This window comes from Larus michahellis, chromosome 12, assembly GCF_964199755.1.
Source record: "Larus michahellis chromosome 12, bLarMic1.1, whole genome shotgun sequence".
NCBI lineage: Eukaryota > Metazoa > Chordata > Aves > Charadriiformes > Laridae > Larus > Larus michahellis.
The window spans coordinates 16,993,140-17,021,121 of NC_133907.1; the positions used below are offsets into that span (position 1 = coordinate 16,993,140).

The 27,982-nt window shown below is 43.6% G+C and overlaps 1 protein-coding gene across 5 annotated transcripts; it reads right to left on the minus strand.

Moving 5' to 3' along the window:
- On the minus strand, nucleotides 1–27,767 carry RBL1 (RB transcriptional corepressor like 1). 5 transcript variants are annotated; one of them, XM_074604866.1, is made up of 22 exons: nucleotides 27,576–27,767; nucleotides 27,197–27,330; nucleotides 26,013–26,213; nucleotides 24,483–24,547; nucleotides 24,266–24,394; nucleotides 23,984–24,144; nucleotides 23,188–23,237; nucleotides 21,260–21,446; nucleotides 20,349–20,515; nucleotides 17,934–18,046; nucleotides 17,267–17,370; nucleotides 16,575–16,712; nucleotides 14,753–14,917; nucleotides 13,030–13,165; nucleotides 10,522–10,788; nucleotides 9,408–9,586; nucleotides 7,559–7,735; nucleotides 5,457–5,528; nucleotides 5,182–5,266; nucleotides 3,300–3,466; nucleotides 2,700–2,864; nucleotides 1–2,452 (listed from the first exon to the last, which is right to left on the minus strand). In XM_074604866.1, exons 1-22 carry the CDS (start codon nucleotides 27,711–27,713, stop codon nucleotides 2,282–2,284), a joined length of 3,171 nt encoding a protein of 1,056 aa, XP_074460967.1. In that variant the 5' UTR covers nucleotides 27,714–27,767; the 3' UTR covers nucleotides 1–2,281. The 5 variants fall into 5 exon arrangements, with proteins under 5 accessions (XP_074460967.1, XP_074460972.1, XP_074460971.1 ...); XM_074604871.1 differs by lacking the exon at nucleotides 23,188–23,237 and having other exon boundaries at nucleotides 27,576–27,747; XM_074604868.1 differs by lacking the exons at nucleotides 1–2,452; nucleotides 2,700–2,864 and having other exon boundaries at nucleotides 3,345–4,377.
- Nucleotides 27,768–27,982: the final 215 nt, after the last annotated feature.

The window sequence follows — 27,982 nt, forward strand, 5'->3', positions numbered from 1 at the left end:
CTGGTTAAAATACTTTTAAATTGTTTATTATAAAATACATATTTACACATGAAGGCACTTTGAAACCGTTACAAAATTTTCATATAAGCTGTTGGTTTAGATGTTCAACAAGTCCAAACAAATTTTTTCTATCACCACCTAAAAAGGTGAAAAAACCCAAACTGCATCCAGTTGTAGTACATTCATTTTTCTAGTGAAAAAACCTCACTAAACTTAATGACAACTAATCAGGATTTTAGCACCAGCTTGCTACAGTTTCAGAGAACACAGTCGCAGTGTCGTGAGCAGATACGCGAGGAGGGATCTGCACATGATGTTGAATTAAAACCGCATCAACTAAACTCATCATACAGTATCGCTGACAGAGTTATGCTGCTGAGCCTGATGGTACCTTTCGCATCCAGAAAGGCTACAATCCTCCTCCAGGCAAATAAAGCAGGCTCTGCCGAACGCTAGATCAAGATTCCCCATTTCCCCCACAACACGGGGGGCTTGCAGGGCCTGGAGTACATCCATTGAACGGTTGTAGCCATAACAGCACTGATGAGCAGACCAAGACAGAAAGGTTGTCTCTCTTATACTTTTTATCTCAAGATTGGAAGACAAATATCAAAAATTGAATAAGATTAAAAGAACAGGAAAATCTACATGAAACCTAGTCCACTGCGTGGCCATTTCCTCACACTGCAGCTCTCTACGGTCAAACCTTTCAGAAATAAGCACCTTTTTTGTAAAGTAAAAAAAAAAACAAACCCAATACTTTAGTTAAAAATTCAAAAATGAATTACAGAGTTTAGAAACTTTCTACTCACTGCTGAGTAGTGCCCCTGCACACAAACACGTTGAAATACTTTTTTCCTCCATCATTGCTGGCCTGATTCATTAGCTGAGAGTGCCTGGAATCATCACTCTTCTTCCCTGGAACCGCGGTACCGCAGATCCTGCGGCTTACACTAAACAAACCAAACAATGAAGTGAACAGAGCTCCTTAAACACGTCCTATGTAATCGTTCAATTTTTTTTTCCGGTGCAATACACACATAAACTGAAGATACAGTGCTGAGATGTTTCTCTATGGCTCTAATGTTAAATGCAATTATGAAATAAGATCAAGCTACTGATTTACAGTAATGGATAAACCTTGACTTTTCTCTATTTTGGTAAAATAAACCCTACCAAATCCCTCAGCATTAAAAGCTTTGTTACAAGAATTGGATGCTGGAATTCACACATTTCCAATGAATCCAAGCTGTTAATAGCTATAAAACCCCCATATATACAAACATGCCTCATCTGATGGGCTTACATTCAGTGTAGATACTACACAAGAGGCTAAAGATCTTCAAGAAAAAATAAAATGAAGAGATATGATTTGTTAAATGAATTTGTGCATCTGAACCGCTGTAAGATGGCCAAAGCGCCGGCTGGTTTTCAACTGTAACCAGCTTGTAATTTTTCATGGGTAAGCTGCAACATGCAGGAACAGCTTCTGCAGCAGGGCTGGTGTCCTGCTTCCAAGGGGAAAGGAGCAGCTCCCGTGGCAGCATCCGCTGGCTCGAGAGAAAGGTAATTCAGACTCACTGAACCGTCTCTCAGTGCTTTATCAGATGTCAGTGTCCAGTTTAAATCTCTGCTATTTGTACTTTTTGATTATTGCCTTTGTTACTGCAAAAATCTGTCTGATCCACATGGCAACATAACACCGTTCCTGAAGTTCTGGCAGGAGATGGAGCACAGCCCAAATCATACAGTTCAAAACCGCCCAGCTCTTCCTGAGGCTAAACGATCAATTTGTTCTCCACTCCAGTTACTTCACTACATGCATAAAATTCCACATTCTTTTAAAATAAGGCACTTTTAAAATTTCTTCCCCAAATACCAAACGTTTGAGGAAACTTCACTGACTTCACTCATTTCCTTATTGTTCTTATTCCAAAAATAAAACCAGTAATACCAGAAGCTGAGTTACACTCAGAACTCATGATGCTCTACATTAGGCTGGAGAACATCCATTATGGCTTTCTATAGATCACTCATTTGCTAAAACAGCTCAGACAGAGTAACTTATAGCTCAGCACGGCCTTTGGGAATGAAGATCATCACCACCTCTCCTTCTCTGGCGTTTACTACTTGACCCTCCCGTTTTGCATCCTGGGGAATTCAGGTAAACGTTCAATGTTAAAGAAACTTGGCAGTTGTCTCTATACAAAAGCAAGAAATAAATAGCACAACAGCTGTATCCAACTCCAGAGCTTTTAGATCCCACAGAGAACCGGCAGTTTTAATGATTTGCTCTTTCACTGACAACATCCTGGAGACGTTTAAGTAGAACGTCATCATTTTCCTGGCAGAGTCGCTTCGTAGGGGATTCAGTGTCACTATCAATTGTTATTGCTCGTTTCTTACTCCTGTGTTCACCTTGTTTTATCATGTTGTTGATGTCCTTCAAACTCTGCGATCAAGATAAAAAAAAATCATGAGTTACTACAACTCCATTTCAAACTTGCTGTGGTTTTCGGTTATCTGAGAACAAAACGTTGTTCCAAACCTCTTTGTTGAACGAGCGACAGATTCTACATGAAGAACTCTACCCTTCACCACAAACCGAGAACCTAACTCAATGAAACCTCACACGCCCCAACCAGGAGCTTAGTTAACCCCCTCTCAAATTGACCCCTTTCAACCTTTTTGCCTTCTACCTTGGAAGGGCTCCCATTGAACTTATAGAGCAGTGCAGTTCGAGGGGTCAAGCAGGCACCGTTCTTGTGAGGCGAAATGTAAACAGAGTGCTGCTGAGAGATCCGCCGAGGAGACGCTGGCTGCTGCTTGATGTTGGGGAACGGAGACAAGGGAGGGGCTTCCATCTGCAAGAGAGGACAAATGTGGATAGAAGCTGAAGCAGAAGATATTTAAGAGCAGGAACAGAAGGAAAGATTAATACACTCCCAGGCCTTCTTCAGAATACTTTCTCCTGTAATAGTTAAACAACAGATCAGGTATCCACCAAACAACAGAACAAATTTATTTTCCAGGTGCATTACACAGATGCTTCGCAGGCATTTGAGCAAATGGGTGTTGCATCGATATAAGCTGAAATTGGGGTTGTAAACTGAACTGCAGCTGCATTTGTCCTCTTGAAAGGCTGTTAAAGGAAGTCCTGTCATCATTACCTACAACTATTTGACTTCTGTAAGCACACCGGGTGAATAACAGGATTATTGATGTGTGTTTAACTGTCAGAAAAAAAACGACTCTTTCAGATTATTAGATAAAGCAAAGTTCCAAAATACTTTACTTACTACGTGATCCTGGTTTGTGATGTCGTACTTCAGTGCAAACGATTTTACTCTTCCTACATAGACTGCATTGTAAAATTTAATAAGATCTCCTCTCTCCTCTGTTCCCGACTCACTGGAGTTCTCTGCTGCGGATCGCCCCGAGGAACCGTCAGTTTTCACAGACGAGTCTAACAATAAGAGAGAGCTTCAGATTTCAGAAACATACTATCAGCAAAGTGGGTGCTTCAGATTCAAACTTCCAATATTCAGTTGACAAGAACTCATCCACAAATTGACTAGTTAATGAGTTGAATTCAAGCGACGTGCTTCAGACGGGAGCAGGCTGTGCTGTAGGTGGTTATGAGCATTAGGAGAAGCTACAAGTCACTGCTAGCAAGCTAGTGGATTACGGCTAAAAAGGCCAACAGAAATCCTTATTCCAAACTTGGAAACAGCTGTAGCAAAAAAAAAAAAAAAGAAGTAGCATAATTGACTCCTTTCCCCATGCTTATTTTGGGGAGTGGTACAAAGCCATTTGTTGCTCTTAAAACTAAGTTTTAAGCAGTCTGACAGCTCCCAGCTTTTAGCTTCTGTGAAAGTTTCTAGTGATCATCTGGCAAAGAATAGCTTTGTGCTCAACTCCTGTCTGCCAGCAAGGAAGCCGTTTGTTCAGGCGTATTACGAAAAGGCTGTCCAGGGGAAAGAGCTGCAGCCACACAGCAAATACATGTTCTCTCCCCTAATTAAGCGGGACCGCTACCCAATACAACCTTTTATGTTTCATCCTCTGTACTGCTTACTGCCAAGCAGAACAGGGCAACACAGAATAAAGCCTCTTGCAATCAGTGCAGTATGAGACAGACATCGAAAGCTTCAGCTGATACCCGTAAGTGGAACTCCTTAGCGCGTCTGCCTTGTGGCACAACACAAGCACACATTCCTGTAAGCTGGTGTCAAAAGAGCAGGAGTTAATGCTAGATTAAGGGGACACAAGTCTATTACCTGAAGAAAAAGTCTGGCGGGAAAAGCAACTGAAGAACTTTGTAGCCAAGCTCATTTGTCTGACAAACCACCATAGCCCACTGCCACTTCAGATGCTCTACAACATCCAAGAATTGCAGAGCTGCTAGACAGGACGCTGAACCTACAGGAGACCAGCACTTTCCTGGTCCCCAGAAGAATCCTCAAAAGGCATTTTAAAAACGGCTCTAGTACTTGTTCAGGCAGTTGAATCCCACCACAGTGGCAGTTTACCATACGGAACAGTATTCTACATTTCTGCGTGCATCCTGGCTGCACATCTGCTCTCTCATAGGTTCACAGATGGGCTTGTGATCTCTCAGTTTCCCGACACATCGCTAAAAAGCATGAAGACTGTGCCATGCCTGTTTTCTCAACTACTACCCTTTTCTCCTCTAATCCAGAGCACAGAAAACCTCAACTATTTAAAAGAAACCTGAATATAAGAAAATGGTAGTCTTAGAGAGCCACCACTTCTATTTTCTGAAACAAATTCTCCCTATTTAGGCCTTAAGGATAGGTGAAATTAAGAAAAAAGCCTGTCCTAATATTCCAGGTACTGTTCACCTTTCTTTATTAACCTGTATTGCTGTCCAAGAACTACAGTATCACTGACACACTGAGGAAACACTTCAACCTCAAGCAACCAAATTTAAGGAAACAAAAGGAAACATTTTTTTTTCCACATAGTAAGCGTATTTTCCATATCTAACATACAGGAGGGCTACTGACAAGATGGTTTATTTTTCAACAGTACATTTATTTTTCTTTAATATATTTAACACTTTAAAACTGGCTTCACTTCTTATTACCGGTCGGTTCAGTTCTTTAAAAGCCCACAAGTACCTTTTTAAAAAACAGCAGCTTGCTTTGCTGTACCTACCTTCTGTCATCTCCACGTCTTGGTTTGCAGTTTTGTCCAACAGGACATCGGCAGAAATGCTTCTCAACAAGACACTCCTGTACACCTACAGGACACCAGGGAAAAACCCTCTCGTCAAGGAAAACACGGAAGTCAGAAGAGCAGATGAAATTCACGTGAAGAAGAATGAACATAACACTGAGGAGGATTTGACTTTTCCTTTATGAGCATAAACATTTGAAAAGCCGCCCTCTATCTGAGATTTATGAAAAGGAAAGGCAATACCATTTACTCACATGGCTGTTGGCTTGTGGCTGATTTCTGTAACTTTTCATTATGTCCTGAAAAGTTCTTTCCTCTTTGGTTACCTGGAAAAGAAAAGGCTGTTGAAGACCAAGTGCAAGCAGCACGGTCGGGCTGCTCAGGTCCGGTCTATTCAATTAGCCTCCATCTATACAGCTTTTCAGTGAGTATTTTACTATGAAGAGCTGATTTTAAAAAGTTACTTCTGGTGATGAGAATATGAAAACCCAAGCATTTTTCTTTTTCAGGCGTTCCTTGTTTCTTAGCTACTAAAGCCTTTTGTTGCTTACAATGCTTAGGAATTACTCCTTTTCCGACTTTTCTTCTAGCAACACTAAAAATTAAAGGAGGGAAATACCAAGTCAAAAATGTATTTGTAAATTTGAAAACTGGACCCCTTAACTTTTCTAACCAGAGAGTGAGGAAATCCTAAACAAAACACTGGGCAGAAATATACACACATGCAATTTCAGCCGCCTTTTGTACTTGAAAATAGCTCGTTCATTAAAAGACTTTGTTTTTCAGCCATGCATCTGTAATTTTAATAGCAGATGAGCAACAATTTTTGTAGTAGGAGCCAGGAGAGAATGTATCAAGGTCTCTAGCCATGTTGTCAGGTCTCACCCTGCGCTGGGGACAGCGCTGACTATTCAATGGTTTTGCTTTTCTACAGCTATTGGTATCGATGTCAAATGAGCCTAAGCTATGCTACAGCTATCAAAAGCACAGGTAGTCACAGTCTGAACATCAGTTTTCCTCCACAGATAGTGCTCCTCTTAATTTGTCTTCCTCAAGACCAGGTAATCCATCCCCAGTGTTTTAGAGGGGCCTGGCTTAGCTTCACTTTCCTGAATTTCCATCTGAACCACATTTGATGACCACTGTAACCATCAGGTCTCAAGTTTGGGTCAAACCAATATTCCAGTTTCAGAATCATAGAATCATAGGGTTGGAAGGGACCTCTGGAGATCACCCAGTCCAACCCCCTGCCAGAGCAGGGTCACCCAGAGCAGGTGGCACAGGAACGCGTCCAGGCGGGTTCTGAACGTCTCCAGAGACGGAGACTCCACCACCTCTCTGGGCAGCCTGTGCCAGGGCTCTGCCACCCTCACAGCAAAGAAGTTCCTCCTCATGTTTAGGTGGAACTGCCTATGTCCAAGTTTGTGCCCGTTACCCCTTGTCCTGTTGCTGGGCACCACTGAGAAGAGCCTGGCCCCATCCTCCCGACACCCACCCTTTCAGTATTTATAAGTGTTGATAAGGACCCCCTCAGCCATCTTTTTTCCACACTGAAGAGACCCAAATCCCTCAGCCTTTCCTCATAAGAGAGTCCCCTCATCATCTTGGTAGCCCTTTGCTGTCCCCTCTCCAGCAGTTCCCTGTCCTTCTTGAACCGGGGAGCCCAGAACTGGACCCAGCACTCCAGAGGCGGCCTCCCCAGGGCAGAGCAGAGGGGGAGGATGACCTCCCCCCACCTGCTGGCCACACTCTTCTTGATGCACCCCAGGATGCCATTGGCCTTCTTGGCCACAAGGGCACATTGGTGGCTCATGGTCATCCTGTTGTCCACCAGGACTCCCAGGTCTCTTTCCACTAAGAAGTACAGGTAACAGGCAGCCAGCTCAATTCCTCAGCCCGAACCTTCCAAAGCTACGGATTTTTGTGGAATAGAAACTTCCCATCCACACGTAAGGTTGTGAGCTCCTGCAGATATTTGCACCTGCATAATTTTGTAACTGGAATGGCATTTTTAGTTAATATTACACAGATCATGAAGATGATGAACAAGAAAGAAAACACAAATATGGGACAATAAGACCACACACTGCTTTGTCTATGCTGACCAGTGTTCACTGCAATTGCGCTCCGGAAAAGAAAAATCCTCTCCTAACCAGCTGGCTGGTTGATGGGGACTTTTAAGATTATGAAAAACAAGGGGAAAAAAAAAATAATATACTGTGACTTCATCCACTTCTTGGAAAGACTCTTCCCTTCCCTCCAGTAACATAACATGAATAAAGCAATCAAATTGTAAACTGTGAACACAATTTACATTGATATAAGATTCCCTGAATTTCTTAAAACTATACGTTACCTTCGCCATGATATAAAAGGCACAAAGGAGGAGCTGGTCCAAATGTCTGTCCTTCATTAGATCAGCACAGTGAACCAATGTGAATTCAAAGCATGTCCATATCTTCCTGCGCAAGTCATTGGAAACATCCAATTTTAAGCACAAATCACGCAAGCGCACGCTTGCCAGATGATAAACCTGGAAGAAAAGAGACAGACAGTAAAGAGTCAAGCCAAACAAGCTTGACCTAGTCTGCAAAAATGCAAGTCCTCAAAGCAGAGCTGTTGTACATTTGAACAGTTCATTTCTGCAAAATCTCCCCCCTCTGCCCAAGACAATGTCTTCAAAGACTAAATTGTCAACTCTGTTCAGATGTTGGATCTCTCATGCTTATAGGAAATCCGCTTAAAAACATTACGACTATAGCTTCTATACCCATCACTCACTCACTATAAGAGAGCACTTCCAACAAGCATAAAGAAGGCACATACTTTAATTATGATTAAGTATAATCTTAGATTAGCAAGATGATGGATTTTTTTTTTTCTTTTTGATTACCAAAAAATCCGTCTCAAAACCTGAAATAACTATCAAGTGCAACACTAGCCTTCTTCCATTTATTTCAGGAGTTCTCACTTTGTGGACAGCAATTATGTCCATTCTTTATGTTGGAAAGCAGAACGAGTTCATTTGATTTGCTCTACCAAACGGCAATAAGAAAGGGAAGTAGGGAAAAACTATAATTTTTGAGTATGATAATCCCCGTAAATAGAAGGTAAAAATTTAAAGACAAATTTAAGTGAAGATTTTAGTTCCCCTTTATAACTAAGAGGAATATGTTGTCCTCAACATGGTTTGTCAAATACATGGTTACAGCTGAAGTATTCCCCAGCTTGAGAGTAAAACTTCCAAAAATGCAGCCCGAGTTCAAGCCTGGCAGCTGGCTAATCAATTCTTAATCGATTCTCAGAGACACACACACACTGTCACTACCAACATTCACACGCGGGAGGTGGCTCACAAGTGTTTCCAGAAATTAGTTCCTGTATTAAGATTTACCTTAAAAGTTGTTCAATGCAGAATTCTCTAGGTTTACAATACAGCTACCACAAAAGGTGAAAACCTCTGAAAACAACTTCTCTAGTAAAAAAACAACAGCAAAAAGAACTTTCTAATATTTTTGAGAGATTAATTTGCCTAAACGCCTCCAAAGAATATATGCCAAAGTTACCCTGCCTCCTCCAAAGACCCCTGACATGCTCCACATTAGAAGTCAAAGCAACTAGAAATAAGTAATCTGAAGTTTCTCTGAAGCGCTCTCAATTCTTACCTTGCCCCTTAAGTCCTTTGTTATTTCAAGAAGTCCCTTCTTTGTAGAAGCTTTTAGATCGCGTGTTACTCGTAACTGCTATCTGAGGCCCCATACCAGCAAGATCAGCACTACTGGGCAGCCCTCAGAGAACTGCAAATGAGAATCTCCAGATGCAGGATCGGAATCAGTGCAGTTCTGAACGAGCGCGACACAGGAGAATAATCTGATTTCTGACACGTCTAACCCTCGCAAACGTGGGAGGTGGTAAAAAGAAACAAGGGAAGTAAAACCTACCAATATTTCTTTGGTAGTTATTTACAGAAGCTGCTAATTAAAAGAAAAAAAAACATGAAACATCTCATGGGGAGGGGAAGGAAGAAAACTGGATTCTCTGCAACGTTTGACATCTTTTCCCTTCTCCTCCCGGGTATATAAGAACTGCTCACGCCAAAAGAAAGGTACGTCAAGACCAAAAGGTAATGAAAACTGCACTAGGAGGCAAGTCTCAGCATGGCCACGAAGAGAAGTAGAGCACGACTTCCTAACAAAGACACTTACCTTTCTGTAGAACAGGGCCAAGGATCCCGTTTTCTTTGGTTTGTTCGCTGATGCCAGAGGCGCTTCTTGTGCTTGATTCACCTGAGGGTGGCAGGGAGCCTGAGCCTCCATCTTACATGGCTGACCCAAATTCATCGAAATGGGTATCAGCGTGATCCCACCCATTTCATTTGCAATACCTGGAGATGGTACACACACCCAGAAATGAACCGTTTGCTCTCCTCATGCTGCAGAGTTAAACTGCAAATCAGAACTCCATCACAAACGCTCCATACTACAGACATCTCACCCCCTCTACTAGATACTAAAAAGACTCTTTGTCCCTCAGAGTCTTCAGAAGTGATTAAAAGTTACATTTCTGGTAATGCTTAAAAGAACACAAACGTAAACGATAATGTCTAAAACTATCTGAAAGTACAAAGTTTACAAGAAAACACAATTTCTGTAGTCAGCGTTCCACTCTCTTGGGGGAGGTGGGCATTGCCTTTCTTTTCTTTTTTTGTAGTAGTCTGCAAACCTGACAGCACGTGATATACAATCCTCGTTAGTTTTCTCCGTAGACAAATTCTATTGCTGAAAATATCCTTAGACATGAAAAGTGGAGTTTTTTCTTTTCACCTTTATTTATAGGCCCAATTTTTAAATTAAAGAAGGCTATAAAACTCATTTGTCATGTATCATTTTCAGAAATATTCGAGCATCGCTCAACTTCAACAAAACAAAAAAATCCTCCGCTATTTTGCTAATGTTTATACGTAGCGCTTATCCAGAAATTTCAGAGCCTTTTAATATTAAAGCAGACCACAGTTAAGACAAACAGTAGTAAAACATTACTGGAGCCGAGAACCAAAGCATCGCTTAGTCTGTGGTGAGGTGTACCTGGAAGAAGCGAGAACCCCACAGCTTTGCTCGCAAGGAGAAATCCTCAGGATGCTGGTCAGATATCAGACATCTCCACGGAAGGAGGTGTCAGTATAAACTTAAGTTTGGTTTTTTTTTTTTTTTTTTTTTTTTTTGATAAAGCGATACATGTTCAAGATGCATGATTGGTCTAAGCAAATCTTAAGAGCAAGCAAATCATCTAGTAGAGCAGAAAAATGGGAAGAATTCATACCATGTAGCGGGATAGTAACCTTCTGCCCCGTTTTTCCCGGTACTGTAGCTGTTGTCATGGTCAGTACTGTTTGGCCGGGAGAAACCGACACATTTTCAGCAGCGACGCTTGATGCTGGAGCGATTGTCAACTTAGTTCCTTCAGTTAAAATTTTTTCCATTTGCATTTCTTTGGGGCTGTCATCTCCAAAGAGCCTCCTCTTGGCACTTCCAGCTGTAGGAGAACTGTAGCGCTCGTGAACAGAGATTGGCGACAATGGCTGCATGTCTAGTACGCAAAGCGGAAGAAAAAAAGCAACCTTAAGCTGAGTAGCTTAATAGGATCTTAATAGATCTTAATCCTTAATAGAATCTTAATAGGAATCTCTTCCTTAGGGGAAAAGGCTAACCTTCAAACTACAAAACCGGAGCACAGGAAATCACTTCTAGCAAAGAATTAATCTCACAGTTCATGGTTCCTAAGCGATACCAGCAAGGATTTTACAGATCCTTACTCCAGTCTGTTTAGCAGATCAGTAATATTTGCAAGTGCTATTCCTCTAACCACGTTCCTCTACAGGACCGCTGGCCACATTCCCTGTTTTACCAAAGACAGGCCTCTGCTTTGTTTCTAAAATGATTGTTTCTTATTAACCTTCTTACTGTGTGAGAAAATAGCTAATTACTGACCTTCTTACTGCGTAGAAATAGGTATTCACTGAGCTGATGTTACAGAGTGACAGCGAGGAGACAACCAGTAGTTGTTAATCACCAAGGATGGAATAACAAGTAGCAGTTAATCACTTCAAGGTTCTGCTATACGTCAAGTAGGTACTCCTATACCAATTAGGACAGAGTTATGGCTACTTCAGAGAACATCCTTATTATCTTCAAGAAGTTGGCAAACTTACAACAAACTTTTACTGTCGTGAGATGACTCAATACCTTAAAAGGATAATGTGAGGAAGGGTCTCTTTACCCAAACGACCACTGAGACACTCACGCTTGCGCAGAAGTGTTTTGCCAACACAGCAAAATTTGATACACACGGGCAAAAAGGCTATTTGGTCATCCTAATGAGTATGTAAGCCTAGGTGGAGTTACGGATTAGCCAGGCAGAATTCTGAGACTCTTTTGTGTATAAATAATGGGTCAATATCCTCGGTAAGGTGTGCTAGATTTGGGGGTTTTCGCCCTAGCACCCGACGTCAAATAAAGCGATATCTCCTCTCTAAACTACTTTTGGTTTCAAGGGCTTTTATTTCAGGTAACACCTGGATATGCTGTCTTCCGTACATTCTGGCTTTTAAACTCTCCCTAAACTAACCCCAGTCAGAAGGGTTGTTCTGAGGGTTAGTCAAACCAACCCTCATCCATCCCCGGTTCCTCTCGGGCTTTTCTGTTGCTTTCAAACATTTGCTGCCGCATAAGACTGAAGTACACGATACTAACGTAACAGATTTGTTCCCCTGGCTTTCTGCATTTCTGCTGACATCTACTAGCCACTTGTGAGGACACCAGTGACAGCAGTTTCCTATTTCCCATGAAGCAGAAATCTTCTGGATAACTAGCCAGGTATGACTGATTGGAGACCTTGCTTCTAACTCTACCAGGATGATTTTCTTGGTACCAGGGGCAAATAAACATTTCCAACCCCCACCATTTCCCATTTGAATTTAGGAGGAGCATTAGGTACCAGATTCTCATACACAACATAAAGTCTCACGCAGACCTACCCATATATAAGACGCCATCTCCAGGTTGCTTTCCCTTCCAGCAAACAACTAACCATAACATCTACAGCAACTGCTTATACGTCTCTTTCCTAATGAGTATTTGAAAAACAGTCTTGTGATGCAATTTGCCAGACAAACGCGAAAGGATACAACATCACAACACCACTCAGTCCACAGTGCACCAGCAAGAACCTGTCGACTATTGTTTGGGATACAACAAAAGCAGCAGTTCCTAACGAGGGAAGTACAGAAAACCAAGAGCAGTGCTGCCACTGCCTCTTCACCAGCGCTGCCAAGAGACGGTTCCATGTGGTACCTAGGGAGGTGCAGAGAGCAAGGCAGTAGTTCTGCAGAGGCAAGAATACTGCCAAGTATTGTCCTCCCCTGCTGCAGGAAGGAGAAATAAATGCACCTCTGTCATTCCATTTAAACAGTTGCCTAAAAACCAGTCAAACTCATTGAGGAAAAAAGAAAAAAACAAAACTGGAAAAATCTCAGCAGCAAAGGACAACATGCCATCAGACAGCCCACCCCAGAGTAAGGTAACCCTCGCATCAAAACATCGGCAAAAACCTGCTCCAGTTCAGAACTGAACCATTGGCACCAATGTCTGCTGCCACTAAGACACAGCAAGGGTTTGACTGGATGCATCTAGACTTTCCCTTGATCAAATAAGAGGTTTCACAGTTCTGAATGCTTAATTCAGATTCAAGATTGCTTTTTGCAATTACAAAGTCTAAACTCCCTCTCCCCAAGTTCACACATTCAAATCATATCAGAAGCCTTGAACATACCCCGTCTTAAACTCCCACCAAGATCTGTCCGAACCTCTTTTACTCGAGGGTGGATTATAGGCGATATTGGCATCATAGGCAAATGCCCAAGCCCACTTCCTCCATTGCTTGCTTCAAAATTACTGGGAAATATTACCTGAGAAATAAGAAATGTCAGTGTAAGATAACAGATTTCCCTTCTTTGCGGCAATCTATTAATACAAGTTTTTCTGCAGCAATTGTCTGATTTCAATGGTTTTCTGTATTAAGAAAAATTTCATTTTTTAAAAAGGGAAAAAAGGAAGACCTGGGAAACTACAGACAGGTCAGTCTCACCTCTGTGCCCGGGAAGATCGTGGAACAGATCTTCCCGGAAACTGAGGCACATGGCAAATAAGGAGGTGAGTGGTGGGAGCCAACACGGCTTCACTAAGGGTAAATTGTGCCTGACAAATTTGGTGGCCTTCTACTATGGTGTTACAGCACTGGTGGGTAAGGGAAGAACAACTGATGTCATCTTCCTGGACTTGTGCAAAGCATTTGACTGTCCCACACAACATCCTGGTCTCTAAATTGGAGATATGGATTTGACAGATGGACCACTCGGTGCATAAGGAACTGGCTAGATGGCCGTACTCAAATGGTTGCGGTCAACATCTCAATGTCCAAGTGGAAACCAGTGACGAGTGGCATTCCTCAAGGGTCAGTACTGGGACCAGTGCTGTTTAACGTCTTTGTCAGTGACGTGGACAGTGGGATTGAGTGCACCCTCATCAAGTTTGCCAATGACACCAAGCTGTGTGGCGCAGCTGACACGCTGGAGGGAAGGGATGCCATCCAGGGGGACCTGGACAGGTTCAAGAAGTGGGCCCATGCGAACCTTATGAAGTCCAACCAGGCCAAGTGCAAGGTCCCGCACGTGGATTGGGGTAACCCCAAGCACAAATCCAGGCTGGGTGGAGAATGGATTGAGAGCAGCCCTGAGGAGAAGGACTTGGGAGTGTTGGTTGATGAGAAGCTCAACATGAGCTGGCAATGTTTGCTTGCAGCCCAGAAAGCCCTGCGCACCCTGGGCTGCATACACAGCAGCGTGGGCAGCACGGCGGGGGGGGGGGGGGGGGGGCGGGCGGGATTCTGCCCCTCTGCTCCGCTCTGGGGAGAACCCCCTGCAGTGCTGCCTCCAGCTCTGGGGCACCAACAGCAGAAGGACATGGACCTGTTGGAGGGGGTCCAGAGGAGGCCACAGAGATGACCCGAGGGCTGGAGCCCCTCTGCTGTGAGGACAGGCTGGGAGAGTTGGGGGGGTTCAGCCTGGAGGAGAGAAGGCTCCGGGGAGACCTTAGAGCCCCTTCCAGTCCCTTAAAGGGGCTCCAGGAGAGATGGGGAGGGAGGGACTCCTGATCAGGGAAGGGAGTGATAGGACAAGGGGGAACAGTTTTAAACTGAAAGAGGGGAGATTTATTTTGCATATCAGGAAGAAATTCTTTGCTGTGAGGGTGGTGAGCCCCTGGCCCAGGTTGCCCAGAGAAGCTGTGGCTGCCCCATCCCTGGAGGGGTTCGAGGCCAGGCTGAATGGGGCTTTGAGCAGGTTGGTCTGGTGGGAGGTGTCCCTGCCCAGGGCAGGGGGGTTGGAACGAGATGGTCTTTAAGGTTCCTTCCAACTCAAACCATTCTATGCTAAAACAGCAGTAAAAAAAAAAAAAAGAACGTCAATTTCCTAATAAGAAGAAAACAGGTAACATACTTCTTCACAGGTTGGGACCTTGTTTTCTGAGGCTTGGAGGGCATTCCAGAGTGCTGAGTCCCGAGTCCAGGCGAGACTCTCAAGAATTTGTTCCTCAATGCTGTTGAGGTGCTTCACCATGTCTCTGGAAAGTCCTTCCTCAGACCGAATCAGTACTTCAATTACCTAACGGTAACAAGACACACACACAAAAGCAAAGCCATATTGCTCATGCTTAACGCTACCAAATCATTATGCGTTTCAGGGTCCTGTTTGAAACTTCTCTTCAACGTAAAATGCTCGAGTCTCCTCCTCACATCTTAATCTTCCCCAACCCTCTTCTGATCCCCCCTTTTTTTTTTTTAACCCCCTTCCCAAAGGCAATCCAGGATTTGAAAATGGACAGCAGATGTCCCATCAATGCAGAATAACCCATTCCCAGGATTTTTTTTAAGGCTCTCTCTCACCATTGCTAAGACTGCACAGAATGAAAGCACTAAGCACACACAGCGCCCACCCAGCACGTGCACGCGTATCTAGGGAGACAGAAGCAGGAATGTCCGCTTAGGCCAGGTGCACGAGAACCCCAGCATTTAAGCTTTCCCTCCTTTCAAACAAGCAGCCCATAATGAAAAGGGTTGAAAACCACTGCTTAAAGGTTCATTTAAGAAAATGTTAGAACCCTTGATGTATACAAATACAAAGTGTATACAAATACAAAAAGGAGTTGAAAGGGACCTTGAAATATCATACTCCACGCCTGTGCTCCAACTTGAGATCCACTGTATGTTATTTCTGACATTCAGCCTGTTTTTCTAAAGCTCCGGAGATAGAAATGCCATAAAACCTCCCTGATGGACTTAGTGATGTATTTACTTATTTATACCACAGGCACTAAGGACCCAAAGAATGGTTACAAGTGGCACAAATGGAAAATAAATATTGGCTCTCTTGTGTGAGGTCTTTGTGATGGCAATTTTTTTTTTTCCAATTAAGACTGCCACGAGAACGTACATTGAATAGCAACGAAAATTCAAATCACACATAAATCCGTTCCACAAAGTTGGATCTGCACCAGCCCATCTGCTATTGACACATATAGGCTACCAACAGCCACAGCGATGTTGACAGTTTCGCTCCTGCCCTACATGTGAGGATTAAAGAAGGAAGAAGGAAAAACAGAACTCTTCCCAAAGGGTTCAAATTTTTTTGGTTGCTATCATCTAAACGGAACTACTGATTTATTCAGGACTGATAGCAGCAAGCTCTTAGGCATCTAGTAAAAATAGGAGGCATATATATAGATGATAAAAGGATCAAACAAGTCAAACAGAAATGACATGGGAGGCAGGGGGGAATGAGGTTCAAAAAAGAGCAAAAATAGAGAATACCCAGGAAAAGAGATTTTATGCTCTGTTATATAAAATAAAACAAGCCTGTGATAAGTAGTAGTAGCCAAAGGCAACAAAGAATACTATTGCCATTTTATCACTAACAAGCAAGACTATAGCTTGCAGTCAGTAAATATGAATATCATCAAAATATATGCTTGAATGCTTTAGTCTGCTAAAAGTGTGTATATATTAAGAAATAAAAGTTGATCAAGCGCACGTTACAGTTAAGTACCATTTACAAAATGGTTTACTTGCTTTAAATGCTTCAACTTCAGCATTACACGTTCCAGGTAATATATTTAAGGACAGACAGGATTTAGAATAGGCATATTACAGATTAAACGTCAGTCCTTCTCCCACTTGACTACCTAGGAAGGAAGAGCATAATCCTCTGAGACTGTAACGTGCCATTTTAATACAGACCCAGTGCTAAGATAGTACTTATTTACCTTATAAAAATAGAATGGCCTGAGGTCGAGAACTTCAATGATCCAGGGAAAGGTACGAGGTGAGCTGTATGCGAAAAGCACGATCTCCAAGCAGCACGCCATGAGAGAACGGTGAAAGACATCTTGTTCCAAGAGCGCCTGAAGAGATTACAGAAAACGTCAGTGATCCGAGGTCTGGGAAACGGAAGTTGGAATTTTGTGGCACTAATACTACCTAGCTTGTTGCTGGAGAGAATAGCTACTGCTTTTTCTCTACTTTCCACCATCTCCTCTTTTTAAAGGGAATATTAGAATGGTAAAGACTAGAAGTAGAGTAACAATGCCAAAACAATCACATTTTTCACACTACGGCCAAATGAATTCGCCTTCTTACTGTGAATCACAAACCAGTGCAAATGCATTGCTGCCTAAAACGAAGTATTGATATTGTTAATTAGATAAAGAGGAGAATAAAAGTTATCTGTCCATAAAGCCGTGATTCTAGAAGGCAACACAAATTAAGATGGTTAGTTATGCCAGAATTATACCATTTTTAACAGCAGAAAGATCTATATTTAGGGACCTCCCATATATTTTCCCTTTTTAAATATTAACAATATACACAGGCTGCTCTGCTCTGGAGCCGTCTGAAGAGAACCCCCTAGAGAGGGTTACAAAAAGTCGTTCTCCTCTTTTGCCAGTTCTTTACTTACAGTTAGATCTTTCCCATGCAGTCTTCGTGTTTCTTGCACCACTATAGTCTCCAAGATTTTATAGTACAAGATCTCTGCCAGTTTTAATCTGTTTACAGCAAAATCTGAAATTTAAAAACAACAGAGATGAAGCCAAATGCCATTTGCACAAACTGTCTTCAGACTAAATTGACCAGTACTTGTACTTCTCTAAGAAAATAGTGCATATATGTCTGAGTATAGAATCTGCCAATCAAAAAGTACATTCAGAAATCCAGCAGTCACAAGAACAGCACCAAATTCTATAAATGTTTTAAAGGATATTAATGTTTTAGCATTTCTAGTGATGTAATTTTGCAGACAGTTGTGACAGTAGTTTTCCTATTTGTATTCCATTTCCTTTTAAATTTTCAGTCTGAGAAGAACACAAGTTTACAATTTTTCTTAAGAGGTGCTACAGTTTCAATGCTCTCTTGGTTACCCCATTTTGAGCGGCAACTTTGGGTTTACTCTGTAACAAAGTTTTATTCTTTATAGTGTTCTGTTTGACAGCAACAGTTTTCTGTTTAGATATGTTCTGGGTAAAAACCAGCTCCACTGTATTAAATACTGCGGCAACGGTATATGCATGCATTTCGTTTGCCCTGGTTTAATACTTCAAAACATCCCACGCGTTTCACGTCCATACCTATATGAGATCCTGGCTGTTCATCTGTTGACTGAGTGTAGCTGCGACAGAACGTCTCACCTATTTCTTTCACTCTGCTCATAATGCTCTCCATAGGGCTGCGTGCACAAGACCTGAAGTAGAACACAAAGAGAAAGCCTCCTTTGTATAAATAAATATTCAGTTTCAAAAAAAAAAAAAAAACAACTCAAAAAAAACCAAACAAAAAACCCCCCACCACCCAAATAAAAAGAAGAGACCCGAGTTATACTGATCTTTCCTCCCGAGGCAATAACCTGCATTGCCATAGAGAACAGAGGAAAACACAGAACATACAGAAATAGTGCTTCCTTTTTTCCATTCCTAACAGAGTTAAGAGAGGCTATGTAGATTTTGGAACAAACGCAGAAGAACGCAAGAGCTACAGTAGCACAATCAGGAGAAAATTGTATGTGCTAGGGGCAAGGCAGTAGGAAGGATGCTACAACAGGCAACCAACCAACCAAATGCATCCCTGAGACTACACAAACCCAGCACGGTTTGAGGGAGTACTGGAAAGCTTTCAGAGCAAAGAGTCGGCATCTTTCCAAAAATACCTTATTTACTAGCAAGGCAGAGAGGAACTGATGAACTCCCCAGTCACCCTCATAAAAATGGGACAGAGAATCTCTCTGTCTGGAGACGCTCCCTCTGAATGCTCCAGACTTCCCAGCAATTCTGTATTAGAGGACAGTGGCTGGTGACTAGGGTCAAATTAAGGCGCTAAACTATTTTGAAAAGCTAGCATTGAAATAAACTAAGATTTCATTGAACAAAGCTTTCTAATTAATTTCAAAGCTATGTTTCCAAGGAATTTTAATTTGAAAGAGAAAATATTCAAAAGCATAGAATATTACCCATAGTCCAAAACACAGTTCGTGCCATTTCTCCCACTCAGACAGCACATACCCTAGCGCCTGCTGAACTCACACCTAAGATGAGCAAAGCACTCAACACATCTCCTCAGAGGTTTACCCAATTCTTTTCCCCATTTTAATATTTATATCTCTCTTGATAGACTGATTTATTACTTGAAGAAACAAATTTTTCATTAGAGACTGCAGACACGATGTTTTAATTGTGTAATATAAATAATATCAAAGAGTCCTTAAAAAAAACAATCAAAGAAAGATTCAAAATAGAAAAGCATCTTGCTGAGCATTTGTAAACTTTTAAGAACAGGTGCTAGAAAAAACTTTCAAAATATAAGTAACTCCAAAGATGAGAATTAAAAGTAGTATTTTTCACTCCTTTATGAAGGTTGTTTTAAAAAACCCTACTTTTGCACTTCAATTAAGTGCTAATACTAAATGTCCACTCTGACTAATAAAAAAAATACCTAGATACCTTACACCGTATTATAGCAAGGCCTTAATTTGCATGGATGTTAGGCAAACACCCAACAGTTTTACAGGTATTTACTAGTAAATTATTGCTTTTTACGAGCTATGAAGATCTTTTTATTTTGTCGATTTTCTTTATACTCATCTGCTGATGCACCGGCATTTTCATGTGCATTTCACTACAGCCAGCACGCAGTCATGCATCCAGGAGACAAAAATAGGGGTTGATTTATCTAACGGGGACTCTGTCCTAGAAACGGTGATCGTGAAAGACTGGGCGGGGTGTTCAGTGGTCACTTACTATGACTTCCCACTCTCATACAGCAGCTACACAGGCTGAGCGAGAGGCTCTCGACTAGGAATGCTCTAACTCCTGCTGGGACACCTGCCCTAGGACAGACACCACGGCTCAGGGAGGAAACAGGTAAGTTGAAGCACGCTCGGGGGGAACGGCCAGCAGAGCAACTGAAGAAGCAGGAGACATGGCTGCTGCTATACAAGACATCAGCACCCACCATAATTAGTGTCATTGCTAGGCTTATATATATATATATATATATGCTATCAAGTTAGATTAAGGCAACCTGAAGTTGTATGAAGGAGAAACACGGAGCCCTTAGACTGCTTTTGGCTTTATCTTCCCAAGTGTTTAAGGCAAAGATTATAACTTGTTGACTCTAACGCTTCCCTCCTCCGCCAAAACCTCTGCCAACATAGTTACCGTATCTTTTAATTGAGCTGCACTTGTTAAAAAAAAAAAAAAGTATTTGGCTTTCTAGCAAACAACTAAATAAACATTAGCAAAAACTGAAGATGCATTAATACAGCGGTGGTGACAAGTCAGAGGGGGGTGCGCACGTCTGTTCACCTACCCTTCTCCAGAAGGTGAGACCATCTAGAAAACAGAAGATCTTTCAACTAGAAATAATACAGAAACACAGACAAAAATATTCCGCACCAAACAAAACAGGTCAAATGTGAGCAAGAAAGCAGTCACAAGCATGAGAAGATGAGTTTACGTTTGTGTGCGAGTAGCTGCACGGGAAGTACTTACTCAAAAATAGTTATAAGTTGTTCGCTCGGTGCATTTTTCAATCCAGCCACAATGTTCTGCAACCGGCTCACACTTTGTGTTGCCGAAGCAACAGGAGTGATGACAGCTTCTTTTTCTCGTAGGTATCTTCTTCCTGTCAGTGGAGTTGAAGGTGCAAATGACCTTTTCTGTCAGACAGAGAAAAGTAATAAAGTCAGCCAACAGAACTGCTTCAAAAACAACTTTTGAAGGAGCACCTCCTGCAAAATCACTCCAAAGATTAAAATGACACCACTACCTGAAGGCTGCCATCAAACCCGTGATCTCAGAGATGACTAAAAATTAGTTAAAGTTTTCCCAGGACTCCATCAAATCAAAATACAACAAATCTTCAGGCATACTAAAATCGACTCAAAGGTGTTTTTTTTTAAAAAACCAAAATATAGGAAAACAAGACTTTAAATCTTAAAGTCTGTAAATTTTTAAGCTCACTCAAATATTGAAAGATACAGGACAAGAAAGGGAAAGCATATGGTTCCATTCACAGTCCCTGTCTGCATTAGTTGGGTGACACAAGGAGTACACAGCAGAGCTGCCTAGGAGAGGGTCACAGGAAAACGTTCTCTGGGAAATGCTGTCCCGGGGGACCTAGAGCCCCCCCTTATCTAAAGGAGGATGCAGCACTAAGCAGGTGGAGCCCTGTCGACATCACCAAATAATTTTAGTTATTTACTAAATTCCACTGGAAAGACGTCGTCACCATTTCTCCTTAGCAAGGCAGCATCCACTGAAGCCCGCAAATGACATTCATCATCTTCCTCTCAAGAAGTAGTTCAAGAAATTCGAAGTTACCTCAGTAATTCAAATAGCGTACGAGGATGGAAAGACTGGAGGCAGTAGTTCAAGTGAGACCAACACGTTAAATGAATCACCTTCTCAAAATGCTGCTGAAGATGACACTCCACATGAGCTCTAGCTGTCGTTTTCCCTACTGGCACGTCTGCAGGAAATTTTCGAGGAGTGCCAATTTCTTCTTCAGCATCAGCTCCTAGGAAAACTCTCTCGTCAAAGTCACCCACTGTCAGAACATACTCTTCATACTCTTTATTCAGTGCTTTGCTGAAAGAGAAGCCCAGGTTTTATATCAAAGGTTAAACTGGTGATGAAACAAAAGAGGTGCCAGTGGAGCTAAGATACAAAACCAACACGCGTTCGAAGCGTTCAAAGCTTTCAGTGGGAGTGCTGCCTGTGAATACGGCTTCCCTACCCCCGCACCCTGCCTGCCGTCGGCCCTGCCTTCCTTCATACTCACACCTCCCATGGCCCCTCCACGATCTGCTGCAGGGACCCCCCTTCTTCCTAAGGTACCACCAACGCTTGGCTCTCAGTAAGAAAAGCAAAAAACAGCTTTGCTTCCACCCCAGTTGCAAATAAACCAGTTTGGAAGTACTCAACTGACCACAGGTTAAATCCGTGTATACACGGAGCACATTAACGGCATTAAACTGCATGCATTAAACGAGCCACATTTGATTCCTTCTTTTGCCACTTTGTAGTCATAATTTTCATCGTGGTACAGAGGAAGGGAAATTTAAGACCTAGCCGCCTGGATTCCATTTCTAAAACCACCACTGACATAAGACACCAAGCAAATTTTTCATTTTCTTTATTCCAGCCAACCCAACTGTAAAACAGGAGCGTTTAATCTCACAAAGGCTGCAAAGCTTTAAACTCAGGAAGCAGAATGAAACTTTCGGATAAAAATCAGAAACAGCACGCCTCAATAAATCCTCCCGCACGTTTTTCAGGACACGTGAATGCTATATAAAATACCTTTTGCCTGCAAAGCGTCTTAGCAATTCGAGCTACCACTTAAGCACGTCCATTAACGGAGCATAACAACGTACTCATGATGCAGGTGATTCTGCGGTGCCACAGGAAGCTTGACTGCATCACAGATTCACCTTCCCCACGTCTTAATGAAAAGTTTGGACAAATAAACAGAGAGGCTTCCATCTCTCCTTTAGACACCAAGCTACTCACAGAAGAACAGGGGCTACTGTATCATTCCACACTGAAAGTAATACTATCCATTTCTCAGTAGCAATACTAAGGGAAGTTCACCGCTTCAAATGGATGACAGCAACATGGTTTTGTATCTAAAGTTGAGCGTTGGCTACATTGTTAAAACAATTGAGTCTTTGCTCAAAGTTCTCAAAGCAAACCAAAAGTTAAAAACTCACCTTGCAAAAACAAATTCCTAGGTATTTTTGGAAAAGGCAAAAAAAAAACCTTTAAGGGATCCAGAACAAAGCAGTTGTCATATTTTGTATGTAAACTAGCTTTCAGAAGTGAATTTAAAAAGTTTATGAAACAACTGTACTTGCCTCCCACAGAAACTCTCCACCTCTTTTTTGTGTTTTTGCAATTGTTGCCCCTTTTTTTTTTTTTTTGAGTTATATTCACAGATTTTACACTCAACTGGAGACTGATAAATGAATTAAAGACTTCCCTGCTCGGCTATAATATTTGAGGTGAGTACAGAACCACAGCCGTGAAACTCAGAGTCAAAGTTTTGATTTACATTAGATTACTCAAAGGCTACAGTTGCCAGAAAATAAGGGCAAGCACCACAAAACCTGACATTAAGGAAGAAACTCTGCAGCTAATCCCCTGACATCTGACATGTCTCCGATTCAGAACGCATTTCGGCCAGATAGCAGCTTTGATTGCCAAATAATTAAACCCCATTAGTTACGGTAAGATAAAGGAACAGGAAAACCTGAGATTTAGCATTCAAAGGCCTGTATCTTAGAAATGAAACCAAACCCCATGATGAAGAACATAAGCTGTAACTTACTTATTTTCTGTAAAATTGCAAAGATCCAACAGACATTCTCCTTTTAAGATCTAAGAATGAAAAGCAGAAATATCTTACATAATAAAATCAAAACTGTTCCAGCTCTAACAGTGTGAGGGCACGATGGTTTTAGCCAAAACAGAAATGAGATTTAGGAGCATAACTGGACTTTTTTTTTTTGCCTAGACCAGACTACAATGCCATTGGCAAGACAAACAGAGGAGGACAAAGCCCCATTCTATCCAAGCTCTAGATAAACTCACTCTTCAGACCCAGCACTGCTATTTAACATCTATTCCATTGGTGGGTTAGGGACTGACCTGACAAATGACTACAGAGAAACTTCCACACAACTTGGAAAAAATTTCCAGGATCAGAACCGGACAGAACAATTTGTACACCTGCAACCTCAGCCTCTTCCTGCCAAAGCTCAACTCCAAGAGAAGCAGTAGGACCCACGCTATCGTGACAGTTATCCCATAAAATTATTTCACAATGAGACTACTTTTTTTGCCTGAAAAGACATTATCGTCCACAATTCGGTTTCATACTGCCAAGAAGGGAAAGCAAAGACTCTCCACTGACACAAAAAGCCAAAACACAGGGACCTTACAGCACACATCATTAGAAGTGAAAGTAAATTCTGCTTCTGCTAAAATATAGACAAAGAAACCCTGACCCAGCCCAGGTTCGTTTCTCTGTTAGTACACTTTTCCACAGAACCTGCAGGATTGAAACGGTCTCGAGAACATTCGCCTGAGCACCACCATGCACTCTTAAAACCAGGGAGATGTACCTTCCTATCAAATAGTTTTGAAATGTATGGTTTAAAGTAGTGTTCCTTTATTCCTTTTGCTTCTACTAAAAGCCCGTCATGCAGCTCACATAGTGTGGCAATGATGCAAGGAGGATCTTCAGAGGCTTTGATCCCTGTTGCGTGGAAGTCCGCTGGCAAGCCTGGGAATAAGGAGGGGGTGGGGGGAGAAAAAAAAAAAAAGGCAACCAACCTTCAACTTCATTTAAAAAGAAACAAGAGAACAAAGCATGTTTGATTTTAAATAATCTGTCCCCACCATACCTTTAAACGATGGATTTAGCAAATCTCTTCTATTCGGACACAAAAGGGCATTTGCAAAAATCAGGTCCAAGCAGCACAGAAGCAAATGATAGGAATTTACTAAATCATCTCCAATCATACGGAAATTACCTTTAAGAGACAGCATATCACATCAAGCAACACCAAAGAAGTTCGTTAACTCAGAACACGTACAAACCACACAGTTAAGCAAGCCTACCCTTAGTGTACACGAAGAGAGTCCAGCAGAAGTTGAAGAGATCTTTAACGCCGCACGGCATCCGTCTATCAATGAGGAAAAGGGGGGAGAAGTCAGTCTTCAGTTACAGGAAGCTGAAGCTTGTTTTACGGTAAGAATTTTATTCTGTTTCCTTGCCCAAAATAACCGCCAGAGCCATTCTCTGTCTTAATTTCACACTAAGGCACAGTCTAAGCTACGTGTCCTTACTTCAGCTTTCACTAATCCAGTCTCCTACCTCGCTCCATGGAGCATTTTACACAGCATCTCTGACCTTCTGACCTTTTTTGGGGCTAACAGCTGCCTTTGGCCTGTGACCCTGCACACGCTATTTTGCTGGTGTCCCACCTCTAACAGAATCCTCCCACAGCTGCAGGCAACGAGATGCCACAGGCTATATAAACTCCAGTTATGGTTTTTCCCAAATATTTCACTAAAGCATCAGTCATCCCTTCAAAATACGCAACCACAGCTTACATTACAGCTCATCTGCTGAATTGTGTTTGGAGTAGAGGTTATCCAAAACCATGGAGCTGGAAGACCAGAGGAGACATTATTCAAGACAGCCCACAGGGAAGCTAAAGCTGCGGTTACACTAACGAACGCTGCTCCAATGAAGGAACATTAACAGAAGATACCGACAAAATTTCTCCCAATATGCAGCAATGCCCACAAAGCCACCTGCCCTACGCGAAGGGCTGTCGCAGCAGATTTATCCTTTCTACCTGAAGATGCTGAGCTACGCTGGAGCATTTTACCAGCACAGTTCTCACCCTCGCGTCCAGAGGACACAGGCTGAGCTGGCAGAAATACCTCGCACAGACCCAGCTCGGCTCCCTCATCATTAGGGTTACAACTCTCACTATAAAGCTGTCACAGAGACGGCCGAACAGTCGGCAGGCAATACGGACAAGCTCCTTTAATTAAGGCAGAAGTCCTATGCGCGCCTGGAAGACGACACCACCAGTTACTAAGCCTGTCACAAAAACGCGCGCATCGGCTGTAACTTTCTTCCATTCGCGCGTTACCACTCATCTGGCAATCACGTTAGAAATCCAGTCACGCAGAGGTCACTGCGGATGTAATGCCGCTTCGAGCGGAGGGATTCTGCCACGATACCAGCTCCCTCAGCCAGTACTTTGCCAAGACAAAATACCCCCGTGTTACTTCAGTTATTTCTGCTACACGTTTTAAGGGCTGCTCTCGCTGTATCTCAAGTTAATCCATCTCGCCGAACCTCTCCCCACCGCACAGACATTCTCGCCACGGCCCAGTTTCTGCACCTTACACAGTGAACTGCGCGAACCGCCACCGGGTGCAAAGCTCTGCTGCCGTAAGCTGTACGCCTCAAGACCAGGGATGTTTCTGTATTTATAGTGTTTCAGAATGAAGGCCCTATCACGTCAGCGCTTTACATAACCTTCTAGAGCACAAATAATGGTCTTAATTTTCATAAATCTCTTTGGGGTACAGCCCTTTCCAGGGAAAAGTCGCATTAAATCTCAAAAATACCTCTGCTTCCTGCTTCGCTGTGGTTTAGAAGTTTCTTCGTAAGGATTTTGAAATATATCCAAAAATATCGGTTCAAACTTTTTGAAAATCACAGTTGACACTTCAAAATTTCTCTCCAGCCTCTCCACCCGTTCTCGGAATTCCTGTGGTAGATTTGACATGTCCATCCACTTCTTCATTTTGCTAAAAAACTGTATTAAACTTAAAAAGAAAAAAGAAAAGTTGGTTTTGAGCCTTAACTAACTTCCTCTGAATTTTTTAAAAAGACAAAATGCAACGTATTTACTCCTTAACGACTAATTTCATTGATAGGTTTACCATTTATTTTGATAGACTTCCAAATTGTACGTGTTGTAAGCTTTTCGCTTTTTATCACTTTGGTTTTTCTCCTTGACTCTCTTTAAGGCCCAGGCACAGCAACTCGTTTTATGTAAAGGCCACCAGCCCAGCTGTGCCAGCCAGGGGAAGGGCAGAAAGAAAAGAGATCGAACAGCTCCGCATGTGTCAAGGAGGAGGCAGGAGAGGCGACAAAACCACAAACAAGAGTCTACGCCCGTCAAAGTTACCTACACAAAACCCCGTTAACCGTAGGTGTAATTACACTGGCAACCCCCTGCTCTGGCAGCTCAGCCGAGAGCAGGTCTCTGAGTGGAAGGAGAAGCATCCCCAGCTCTGCCAAGTGCTGTCATCTCAGGTCAGAGCTACGGCGGCAAGTGAAGCTGCCTGCCAGAGAGCCCCTGCAGCACCTAAACATTTACATGACCACACAGCTCTGTGTTCCCAGGACGCTGTAGGACATTGCCCCCAGCGGCACATCGAGAGATCTGGCCCAAATCCCACGCCAGGCACGAGCCTTATCTGGATTTCTGACAGAACATTCAGAGGCTTTGTTTATGTTTCAATTAACTACAAAAAGAAAAAGGAATAAGTGGCGTGGGTGGAACAATTTTTGTCTGATGGGGGTGGTTTTTCAAAGGCTTGAAGTTGAAAATTACGTATTTGCATCTTATTTCCACTTCTAACAAAAGAGGATTTATTGCTTTCACACTGTTACCTCGGGACACGTATTTTGCGGCGCCTGGAGCCGCGAGAAAAGGTGCGGGTACCCGAATTCGCAGCGTTAGGGGAGCAGCGGCCGAGCCGGCGCGATCAGCCGCGGCCATGAGCAGCGCGGGGCAGCTCACCTGAGCCTGGCCGAGCGCAGGATCCTGGTCAGCGACACGCCGTTCCCCTCCATCAGGCCGCTCCCAACGGTGGGCACCAGGCTCTTGCGACAGGCGACATAGAGGGCGCAGGCCAGCCAGTGCAGCGCCTCGCCCTGCCGGGACAGACGGGCCGAGGGACGGTCAGCTGTGGGGGGCGGCGGCACCGGGACCGGCACCGGCACCGCCCGCCCCGCCGCGCCTGTCTCGGTAGATATTTACACGCACTCGCGCACACAGGGACGGCGCTGGCCGTGGGCCGCCGCGGGTGCAGCCGAACCCTCGCCCCGCCGCCCCACTCCGCCCCTGACAGGGCCCGGCCCGCCGCTGACAGGCCCGAGCGGCCGCCGCCCCGCCTCACCTCCAGGCTGTAGGTGCCCCGCAGCGCCGTGAAGTCGCGCAGCGCCTCGGCGGCGCTGGCCGCGTCCAGGTTGAGCTCCTGGCAGAGCCGCTCGATGGCGGCGCCGGGCTCGGCGGGCGGCGGCTCCGGGCGGGACATGGCGGGCCGGGCCCAGCCCCGCCGCTCCGTCCGCGCGCCAAAACGCCGCCGCCGGAAGGGAGGGGCGGCCTTCCGCCGCGCGCGCAGCCTGAGGGGGCGGAGCTTGAGGGGGCGGGGCCCTCACGCGTCACTGCACGCGCCCGCGGGGCTTTGCCCCCCGTGTAACGGCCGGGGGGTGGCGGGCGCCGCCGCCGCGGGTCCCCCTTCGCCCCCGGCACTCGGGGAGGGCAGCGGCCTCTGCAGGCGGCTCCTCGGTGGGGTCCGGGGGC

What these genes read in the sequence shown, in the direction of transcription:
- RBL1 (XM_074604866.1), bottom strand. Translation starts at nt 27,713, where the DNA reads ATGTCCCGCCCGGAGCCGCCGCCCGCCGAGCCCGGCGCCGCCATCGAG. An exon ending in TCACAAACCAGGATCACGTA is followed by an intron (nt 2,865 to 3,299) that starts GTAAGTAAAGTA and finishes CCTCTCTTGCAG; the next exon opens with ATGGAAGCCCCTCCCTTGTC. An exon ending in TCAATGGGAGCCCTTCCAAG is followed by an intron (nt 2,453 to 2,699) that starts GTAGAAGGCAAA and finishes TCTTGATCGCAG; the next exon opens with AGTTTGAAGGACATCAACAA.